Genomic DNA, 10,933 nt, shown 5'->3' on the forward strand with positions numbered 1-10,933 from the left:
TGTACAAAATGTTATAAAAAATATTGTGTATAAATCATTTTCTATATAATATATATTTATTTATAGAACCATTTGGAATCAAGCACATGCGTTAGACATGGCCTCCACGCTAGTGGTATTGAAAATAGAAGTGGAATCACGAGTTAAGTCTTTGGAGTCTTTTGGAGTTTTGGCTGCCTTGCCTCGAACTAAAGGATACCTTTTTATTTATTTATTTATTTATTTTTAAAGCAGAAGTTGTTCCTCGAAAAGCCGGTTAAGCTCCCGTTCCCATTTTAAACCCCTCTCTCAGCCGTTTGATCAGTACCAAATGCGATGGCCAAAACCGCCGCAACGTTTCGCTTCCTCCTCTTGTTCCTCCTCCTCTTCCTGACGACCGCGCCAAAACCCTCGCACTCCCTCTCCTACTCACAGTACCGGATCTTCGTGTCCCTCGCCCAATCTCTCACGACACGAGTGGCCAACCTGCGTGCCTCCCGGGGAGACTTTACGGGCTCGCGTCGGGCCAAGGACATCGCCGAACAGCTCGAGCGCGGTCTGGGGCTGGGTTTATTGGGGTTCACGTGGTCGGTGGGCTGGGACTACGTTAAGAACTACGCATGGAGGGAAGTTAGCTATGACGATCTGTACGGAGCCGTTACGGACGCGAACGAGCTGCTGAGACGCCTGGGGGAGTTGACCCGGATGGACTCGGGGGAAGATAGGGCGGATTGGGTCGGGCGGAATTACCAAAACGTCCTAGGCATCTCTAGTTCCCTCTTGAAAAGGCTTCTCAACGTGTTTCGTCAATCGGTAATTATCCTTTTTGTCTCTTTATTTTTTTGGTTGGATCTTGATTTTTTGGTAGCGTTGGAGTGATGCACTGATATATATGTGGGGTAAATGCTAAAAAAAGTGATTGGTTGGTTGGAATGTAGGGGACGTTGAGGAAAGTGGTGGAGACGGTGGAGAGGGAGGTGGTGGATGGAGGGTTCCTGAAGGACTGTCTGGAAGTGGGTACCAATGACTTGAAGGGTTTGCTTCAAATATTCAAGGATATGGCTTTACAATTCCATTCCTCGTCCTCCGGTAATGATGGGCGAGACCTATGACAAACCCTCCCACCCCCATGGTTTTGTTTTTTGTTTTGTTTTAAATTTAATTGTACTTTACCAGTGAATACTAGTTTTTAGTCAATTAAGTAGGAAATTCAAAGCTTTATAGTGGTTGTATAGAGTGAAATGTTAGCAATCAATACTACAAGGAGAAGAGATGCTTCAGTACATAAATTGAGGCTTGAAAAGAGTAGAAAGTGTTGATACTGATAGATCAATGTAACAAGAAATCTCAATCCAATCTTACATAAATGTTTCGATGTTTTTGGTTGTGCCTCAACTGCTTGAAGGAATTACCGAGTGAAATGGACATTGTATGTGTCCAGGTTTGTGCCCATCAGAGTAAAAGCTGACTTCCATACTTTTATGCAGCAGAGCTTTAAGCTGGTAGTTTGAGCATGTTTAGCTGCCCATTCAAGTTGGCACTTTTTTTTTTTTTTTCCTTTCAATTTGTTTCGGTGATGTGCATTTTTCATTTTGTTATTTTGTTAATGTCTACAAAAATGTGATTAGTGCATGTTTCAGATTATGTGTGTCCATGTCTGTGTTCTGGTTTGGAGGCCCACTGTGATGAAAAAATAGAAGAAACCAACACAACAGAAAGAATAGACTATTTTGGATTTTTATATCATCCTCTTCCAACTATGATCTGGGCCAAATGAAGGTTGGACTGTGTGTATGTTAAAAGCATAGTCAAATGGGCAGTTCAGAATACAAAGATGTAAGGCCCTAAAATTTTCAAATCAAGCGTCTTATTCAAACTCCTAGAATTTTCGTCAAAATAGTCTTTATTAAAATCAAGCGTCTTATTCAAATTCTTAAAATTCCACTTTCCTGTGCAGGCCACCTTTTGTTCTTCTTTCGTTATTTTTTTCCTTTGTTTTTTGACAGGCCAGTTGCCTTGGACGTCTGTCTTTCCTCTCTACTTCTAGTTATTTGTGGTATAATTTAGTGCTTGAGTCATACCATGAGATGAACATTTTTGCATGAGGACACCATTGATTGATCATCCTGATACCATGAGATGAACATTTTTGTATAAAGTTAGAAAGGAATCTACCTGGATCATTTGTTAAACTCGCCCAACTCCTCTGCATTAGTCGACGGAGGGTAGAGGATCGTTGTTCCAAAAAGTGGCATTGATGGGGGCTGTAATTAGATACGGTATTAGAACAACTCAAATGCACGTAAGAAAAAAAAATTATAAAGTTAGAAAGGAAGCTACTTGGATCATTTGTTAAACTTGGCTTGACTCCTCCGCATTAGTTGATGGAGGGTAGAGGATTGTTATTCCAAAATGTGGCATTGATGGAGGTTGTAATTAGGCACGGTGTTAGAACGGCTCAAATGTACGTAAGAAAAAATATTTAAAAAGTTAGAAATGAATCTACCTGGCTATTCCGTGCGTATGTATATGAATTTGGATATGCATTTGAATGTATCATAAATGGCGGGTAGTACAAATTTCTTGGACCATAATATCACTATAATACCAAAAAAGAAAAAAAAAATACATTAACTAATTGGAAATGTCGACACAATGATATTTATAAATGACTAATGTGTATCATACTTGAGTCGGTGGAATTGATGCAGAAGGCCTGAGTGGCCTTTCATCTTCCTCGTTGTCTATCATGTTTCAATTGAGTTCATAGAACATAGTTACTAAACAGAAACAAATAAATCAAATCGAGCATTAAACAAAAGGGGGAGGAGGGGTGGGGGATTTTTCTCATTGATTGTACATGACACCTTCACAAATCTAATTGATGCGCAGTATGATGACTAGCATGAAGGTGAATACAACAATGTGCTGAGTACACTGTAATTAGCACAAAACACAAGTTTTAATACTTTCAATAATAGCTGCAAACAAGATCTAGATGATAATTTAAAATGGGTGAAGGATTGGAATAAAATGGGGTTAAAGGTTGGTAGCTTAATCCACAAATTCAACAACTTTGTGGTGCCTCCTTCACTGCAGATTCTTGCAACAAGGTATATATGTGCTTAAATTAAGTCACATGTCCACTGAAAAAAGTTTGAGAGTGGTAGCTAGTATCTCAAGTAGGGGTGTCAAATCGTGTTAACGGGTCGTGTCGTGTTAACATGTATATTATACTATATATGTTAACCATAATCCGACCCGTTAAGCTTATCGTGTCAAAATCTCAAAGCCTAACACGACTCATTAACATAACGGATCATGTCGTGTCAACCCGTTTTGTCCAGTTTATATAAATGGGTTGAATAGACTCGAAATTAACCCGTTTGACCTAGTTAAGTTTAGCATAATTTTATATAAATTTTAAAATTACAATATCTATAAAAAATATAACACTAACTACAAGTCAAAAATTACAATTTAAACAATAAAAATATCGAAATTAAAACCTCAAGAATTTTAATTTTAGGTATAAGAGTATAATTGTAACTTTAACTTTTTTAACGGGTCATAACGGGTCAACTAGTTTTACCCAAACCCGATAAGACTAAACCCTAACCCGCTTTTATAATGTCGTGTTCGTGTTGGGTTAACGGGTCATGTCACACATTACTACCCCTAATCTCAAGCATCAAACAAATAAAGCTATGACTCAGATTGCAGAGAAAACCCAAACATGTCCAGCTTTTTTATTCCAGAGAAAAAAAGCCAATTCTTCTATATAAAGCTACAATTCAGCCATATACAAACAAATAAATTACATTACTTTGTATTTGAGGAAAACCCAAACATGTCCAGCTTCTAGATTCAAGAGAGAGAGAAAAAAACTCAATCCTTCTATATCCTACGACTTAGCCAATTACAAACAAATAAATTACATTACTTTGTATTTGAGGAAAACCAAACATGTCTAGCTTTTAGATTCCAGAGAAAAAAAAAAACTCAATCCTTCTATATAGAGCTACGACTCAACCATGTACAAATAAATAAATTATATTAGTTTGTATTTGAGGAAAATCCAAACAAAGAGGACAGAGTTTGGCCATATAAAATCTGCCATGTTCAATAAGAACTCAGCCATGTACAAAAAAACACAAACTCAGAGCCGGTGTGAGTTTTTGTGGGTGTGAACCCAAAATGCAGCCACTAATTTGTGCATTTTACTAAAATATTTTAGATAGAGACATTTTCATAGAGAGAGAATCTGGGCGTAACTTTCTTTCGTCGATCAGAGTCTTCGGCGGCGCCGGACTGTGGCAAGGCAGGCGGAGGGGTGAAGGCGTGGAAGAACGTGGGGAGGGAAAAAATTCGAATGAGATGATTTGGGGGTAAAACAATGACTAACGTGGGGGTAAAACGTGTGTTTTATTGAAAGAAAAAAAAATTAAAGAAAAATGTCACATCTTTGGTGTGGGGTGTTGGAGACTTAAGAGGCAATGAGTAGAACTCCTATCAATATACGTGTGGTTAGTTTGAGCCTCTTATCAAAAACCTTCCAGGCAATTCGAATTCCTGCACCGCCATTCCAACATTACAACACAGTCTTTTCCTCATTACATCACTGCATTCACAACAGGAACATAACACTTTACAATTACATTCCTCGTCCTTCGGTAATGATGGACGAGATCTACGACAAACCCACCGACCCCCATGGTTTTTTTTTTTTTTAATTGTACTTTACCAGTGAATAGTAGTTTGAGTCAATTAAGTAGGAAATTCAAAGTTTTATAGTGGTTGTGCAGAGTGAAATGTTAGCAATCAATACTACAAGGAGAATCAATACTACAAGGAGAAGAGATGCTTTGCTTTAGTACATAAATTGAGGCTTGAAAAGAGTAGTAAGTGTTGATACTGATAGATCAATGTAACAAGAAATCTCAATCCCATCTCACATTTGGTAGTCGATTATCAAGTTTTTGTCTTTAAACTGATATCCGAAAATCTGCTATACTGCTTCAAGACTGGTTTTTTATTCCATCTCTGACATCCGTTTCCTCCAAACTCAAAAATGGTGTTCATCCTAGCTTTTATCATCTCAATTTAAATTTAGGACAAAGAGCAGGTTTTTTTTTTTTTTTTTTTTTTTTTTTTTATGATATTAAATTGCAGGAAGTTGTTGATTGAGAGAGATTTCAGCAAATCAAGTAACGTGAAAATGGTGGAGATGACTGGATATATAGGGTGGGAACTTGGAACCAGCTTATCGTATTGGATACAATTGCAGCCCAGCACAGAAATTACAACTCACGCCTACATAGCATATTGCGGGATGCCCGTGTGCGAAATTAAAAATTCTAGAATATGACATTCTTGTAGAATTAAAAAGAAAATAAATTGAATCAACTAACGTAATTATATAATTTAATTAAAAATAAATTCAATTTTATAAAAATATTCCTTCTTTTGCTCTTTGAGTTTCAAAAACACTATAAAAAAGAAAGTCTACTTTTTCGTAACACTTAAATATGATATACATATTGTAAATTATAAGGAGAATATCAAACTTATAACCTTTTTTTTTATAATTTTATATTAAAACATAAGATATTTATATAAAATTGAATTTATTTTTAATTAAATTACATGATTACGTTGGTTGATTTAATTTATTTTCATTTAGATTATGCAAGAAGGTCATGTTCTGAAATTTTTAATCTAGATTCAAAGAGCAAAATGAAAAAAAAAAATAGTTGAATAGCAAAACAATAGTAATGTAGGTGTAACTATATCATTATCCGTATAGTTTAATGCTGACCTATGATTCAGTGCCGGGATAGTTGAAGAGGATTATCCCTATCTATATTTCATCGAAAGGATCGATGAAATGAAAAATGACTTTTTAACACCAATAAACCTGACTGAATGAATCTTTGATGATTAAAAGTGGCTGAATATATGTGCAAAGCTAAAACAGATAGTCTTTTTTTCTTTTCTTCTCCTTTTTTTTGGGGGGGGAGAGAGAGAGAGAGATCTGCTTCACAACTTCACAAAATTTTCATTACTCACGTTCTCACCACAATTTAGATTCCCTAACTTGATGGCTGAAGCTAGAACACAATTTTCGCAACAAACGGTAGGAAAAAGCAGAAGGATGCTTCGCATATTTCTGGAGGACCGTGGCTGCATCATCAAATACAAGTCTTTAATGCAGCCTAAGAAAAAACCCATGGAACTAAGAAAAATGTCAAGGTCATCAAGGATCGAATCTGTAATCTGTAAGAAAAATGTCAAGGTCATCAGAGTACGAATCTGGACGAATAACCATTTTCAACAAGGATTCTGTCATTCTGTGCTATATAGTCCGGTAGCACATGAAAGCAAACCACAGTAAGACCAAAGGAGAAGTTGTCTCATATTTTGGGTTCAGCAAAGACAAAAGTTAAGTCAGGCACTGCAAATTTCAATTAGTAAAAAGCTAGTACTGCCCATCATACAAAACTCGGGAAAACCTTCCATTGCTACCGTTCATTTTAGGTTCAAGGTCACTGAGAGTCGAAATAGCCTCAAAAAATTAAACTAAACAAGGACCATATTAGCATATACAACAAGATGAACGATGATCAAAATGGGATTAAGAAAAAAACCTGAAACACATGTCAAGCACGGCGTTTACTCAGACGCCAAGAATTAGGCTCATGATATCTGTCATAAAGCGGTTCGATTCTTTCTTGTCGTTTGCGCTTGCTCATCTTTGTAGGATCTACCACTTTGAAGAATCTTGGTGCCAGTTCCACGAGCCATTTAGGATCTATAACTGTGACCTCTCGCATGTACTCTTTTGTAGTCATCACGAGCTCATTGTAGATGACCCAGTCAGGTTGTCTCTGGAAAAGAGCACCGCTAGGATGGATATAAACTGGCTGGTTCTCAACAAGGGTCCTATAGCCCTCCTGTGGGTCTTTTCTAGCAGCATGGAAAAAGAATCCAGCAGTAATTGCCTTCCTGATCTTTGTAAAATTCCTTCCTGCACTCATGACGTCCAATTTATATCTGCAGTGCAACAACAATTATCGAGTCAATACAAAACAAGAAAGCTCTACCGCTGGTGGCATTGCTAAAGCTACAAACAATTATGTGCTTATTGCTTCATCTACAAAACCAGCAGAATAGACATGGCAACCATATAATCATATCATTAAAAGGTACTGCAAGGATATTTGCCGCATCAAAGAATTTGGAATTCACTCATACAGCATTTACTGCCAATTTTGGGACCCACTAAATGGATGGTATTCAAAGGGTAATCTAAAATAAAACCATCTACAAGCAAGCAACTAATAACTCATGAAAAGTCCTGATGAATTAGGGCAGCTGTGCTCGAAGAAATGAGAAGGAAGCACTAGAAGGAAAGCAAAAGGCAGGAAACAATTCTATAGCTGAGAAATAGCAAAAGAAAAAGGAAGACCATACTTGTCCATGATGGTGAGCAACTGTTTCCTTACATCCTGTGCCCTCCTCAAAGATCTAGACTGCACAAAGTTCTCAAAGCACCATGGCCCAGAAAAGTTATTATTTTTCCAAGCATCGTAAACCGAAAGTAACGTCAGATGGTCTCCCTCTGGCTGGAAAAACTTGGCCCTCTTCTGGTCTGCTTGGGCTTGTTTCTCCCTAGGCCTGTAGAAGATATTGCCAGTTTGAATCATTGCAATGATTGTCAAAATCTCATCACTGCATCCAAGGTCCACACTGGCCAGTAGCATCTTAGATAATGGCGGTTCAAGTGGAAACTCTGCCATTTTCCGGCCCAATTTGGTCAGAAGACCCTCCTCATCAAGAGCTCCTAGACTGTACAGCTGTTCCATAGCAGAAATGAGCGCCTGGGGTGAAGGCGGATCCATGAAATCAAAAGACAGAAGATCATTTATCCCCATAGCTTTCATATTAAGCGTAGTAAACCCAAGATTTATCCTCTGGATTTCAGGAATTGAGGTTGGGGACATCTCATTGCGGTATGCACTCTCAGTGTAGAGGCGGTAACATTTCCCAGGTCCTGTACGCCCGGCACGCCCAGCTCGTTGCTTTGCTGATGCTTGTGATATAGGAGTTATGATCAGTGAATCAAGCCCTTGTTTAGGATTATACACATTTTGCTTCGCAAACCCAGGATCGATTACGTAAAAAATCCCATCTATGGTCAAAGATGCCTCGGCAATATTGGTAGCCACAACCACTTTTCTCTTACCTGGAGGGGCAGGTTCAAATATCCTCGACTGCATTTCACTAGGAAGTGCACTATATACCGGTAGAATAATCAATTCTGGAACATTTTCACCTAGACCTTTCATCCTCTCATAAAGAGATTGGCAGGCAAAATCAATCTCCTCCTGGCCAGTCAAGAAGAGAAGGATGTCTCCTTCAGGTTCCATCAAGTGGATTTGTAGCACGGTAATTAGAGCTGCATCTAGATAATCACTTTCTGGCTGTTTGGTGTAGAGTATCTCCACAGGAAAAGTTCTACCAGGAATTGTAAATATATTACAGTTGAAGAAATACCCTGAAAACTTCTCAGCATCCAGTGTGGCAGAAGTGACAATCAAGCGAAGGTCAGGTCTCCTTTTTACTAGTTGCTTTAGTAATCCAAAAAGAACATCGGTGTGTATTGTTCTCTCATGAGCTTCATCAAGCATAATAACAGAGTACTGAGAAAGGTTCTCATCAATCAGAATTTCCCTCAGAAGCATGCCGTCCGTCATATACTTGATGACGGTATCTGGACTGGTACAATCCTCGAATCGAATAGCATACCCAACTTCCTCCCCCAACCGACAACCAAACTCTTCAGCAACCCTCTTTGCCACAGACATGGCAGCCACCCTACGGGGCTGAGTACAACCAATTTTTCCCCTAGTGGTATATCCAGCTTCTGCAAGATATTGAGTTACCTGAGTTGTCTTACCCGAACCAGTCTCACCAATAACAACTAAGACCTGGTTGTCATGCACAGCCTGAATGAGTTCCTTCTTTAATTTGTAGATTGGCAAGCTCTGCCTTTGTTCCTGAATGGAGAGCTTTGACCTCTGCCCAAAACTGATGGATTTTCCATAAGCATCCTTCTTCCATTCAGGCATGTCATATGCCGATAAACCAACACCCCTGAGCTCCTGTGCTAGATGCCTCTCACCCATATCTGGCATTGGGTCTTCCCATGGACGATTGAGATCCTTTGGAATAGAATCGAGCATAGTTCGCTGTTGCTGTTCTCTTACTTCTCTCCGCTCCTTTATCAGCGCAGACTGAAGTGCAGCTGCACGACCCAAAGACCCTTCTGGGTTCTTGAAAATCTTAACAGGTGACATATCCATTGAATACCGGCTCTGCCCTTGCAAGAATGCGGGCTCATCCTCATTCAGTTCAATCTCAAGCTCCTCCTCAGCACCCTCTTCTTGATATAGCACTCCATCTCCTTCCTCATCATATGTGGGATAATCGGTAACACTCAAAACACCAGAAGCAATCAATTGCTTTGCTTCCCATATTTCCGGTGAACTCATCCTCTTTAATGGTCTACGTGATGGGACTACATCTTCCTCCTCAAAAATCCTAATCCCTGAAAGACCCATCCTAGTTGCTGGCCCCTCCTTCGACCCGCTAGATGGATTCGTCCTATGCGTATCGTCCATTGAGCTCTTCTTCAACGGAAGCAAATCCTTGCCAGTATTCTGATCGACATCCCTCATCGAAAGACTCAGTTTCTGACCTGACACCGAAATCAGCTTCACATAAACTTCCTGATCCCGTTTCACCACATCCTTGGCATTAGCAATCCGCCGAGTTGCAATCTGTGAAACGTGAACCAAACCCTCCTTCCCCTTCAAATCAGTCAATTGCACGAAGCAGCCCGAGTCCATCACCCTTGAGACCCTACCCTTGTAAACCTTATACAATTCGGGCTCATCGGATTTATACCGCCCATTTGTACGATCTTTACCTCCTCTCGGATAATCTTCATTTTCACCATTATCTCTATTATTAACCAAATCCTCATCATCTCTCCCATGCTTCTCGTGTCGATCCCAGTGCCTTTCCCTACTCCTGTAATCCCTTCTAACATCTTGATCACCATCGATATCTCTGTCTCTATGCCTCTCATCTCTATCATGTCTATCCCTGCGCCTATCTCTTCTGTCTCTGTCTCGCTCCCCATCTCTGTCTCTGTCACTGTCCCTGTCCCTGTCTCTGTCCCTATCTCTCCTTCGATGTCTATTTTCTTCTTCGCGTTCTTCCCCGTCTCTACGTCGCTCCCGTGCCTCCAATTCGATTTCTCTCTCGATCTCCTTAGCTCTCTTTCTATCATCCGCAATCGCCAGCGCCGAATACTTGGCCTTCTTACCATCCGAAGCGCTCTCATTCTTCGACTCCTTGTCGGAATTCTGCTTCGGAGGAAGAATTGCGTGTATTATCGTCAGAAGTGTACGGACAAAGTAATCGGGCATCTCGGCGCCGTTTTCCTTTAGTTTCGCATCGAACTCATCGACGGTCTCACAGTTGCGGCCCAATTCCGTAATGAATTCGGCGAGAACTTTGTCCCCGAACCCTAGATGCGTTTCAAGTTCCGAGCAGACCTTGGAGACGAGCGAGAAGTATTCGAGCTTCTTCAAGCTGTCGTCTTTGGAAGTGGGGGCCATTGTTAAAGATACAGAAATGACACAAATTCAATAAGAAAACGATCGAAATGTGTGAGAGTTATGGGAATTAGGGTTTATTGCGTGCTTTATTTTCGGGACTCTTCTGGACAAGCAGAGGAAGACAGAATTGAAACCCTAAATTTACAGCGTCTGAACTCAGTTGAAGCGGACGACGAAAACGCATCGTTTTGGCTGTACTTCACCGTGTGTAACCGGAAAAGTTCTATTGGAAAAAGCTAGGGATCCGGGATTCCGGAGCTCCCGCT

The 10,933-nt window shown here is 39.9% G+C and overlaps 2 protein-coding genes across 2 annotated transcripts; one reads left to right on the plus strand and one right to left on the minus strand.

Moving 5' to 3' along the window:
• The first annotated feature begins 245 nt into the window (after positions 1 to 245).
• Positions 246 to 1,465, plus strand: LOC121266523. Its single transcript, XM_041170375.1, has 2 exons — positions 246 to 792; positions 918 to 1,465. Exons 1-2 carry the CDS (start codon positions 316 to 318, stop codon positions 1,089 to 1,091), a joined length of 651 nt encoding a protein of 216 aa, XP_041026309.1. The 5' UTR covers positions 246 to 315; the 3' UTR covers positions 1,092 to 1,465.
• A 4,956-nt stretch (positions 1,466 to 6,421) lies between these two features.
• Positions 6,422 to 10,933, minus strand: LOC121264694 (probable pre-mRNA-splicing factor ATP-dependent RNA helicase DEAH5). Its single transcript, XM_041167983.1, has 2 exons — positions 7,453 to 10,933; positions 6,422 to 7,032 (listed from the first exon to the last, which is right to left on the minus strand). The coding sequence occupies exons 1-2, from the start codon at positions 10,665 to 10,667 to the stop codon at positions 6,639 to 6,641; spliced, it is 3,609 nt and encodes a 1,202-aa protein (XP_041023917.1). The 5' UTR covers positions 10,668 to 10,933; the 3' UTR covers positions 6,422 to 6,638.

The sequence above is a fragment of the Juglans microcarpa x Juglans regia genome, chromosome 5D, assembly GCF_004785595.1.
Source record: "Juglans microcarpa x Juglans regia isolate MS1-56 chromosome 5D, Jm3101_v1.0, whole genome shotgun sequence".
Lineage (NCBI taxonomy): Eukaryota > Viridiplantae > Streptophyta > Magnoliopsida > Fagales > Juglandaceae > Juglans > Juglans microcarpa x Juglans regia.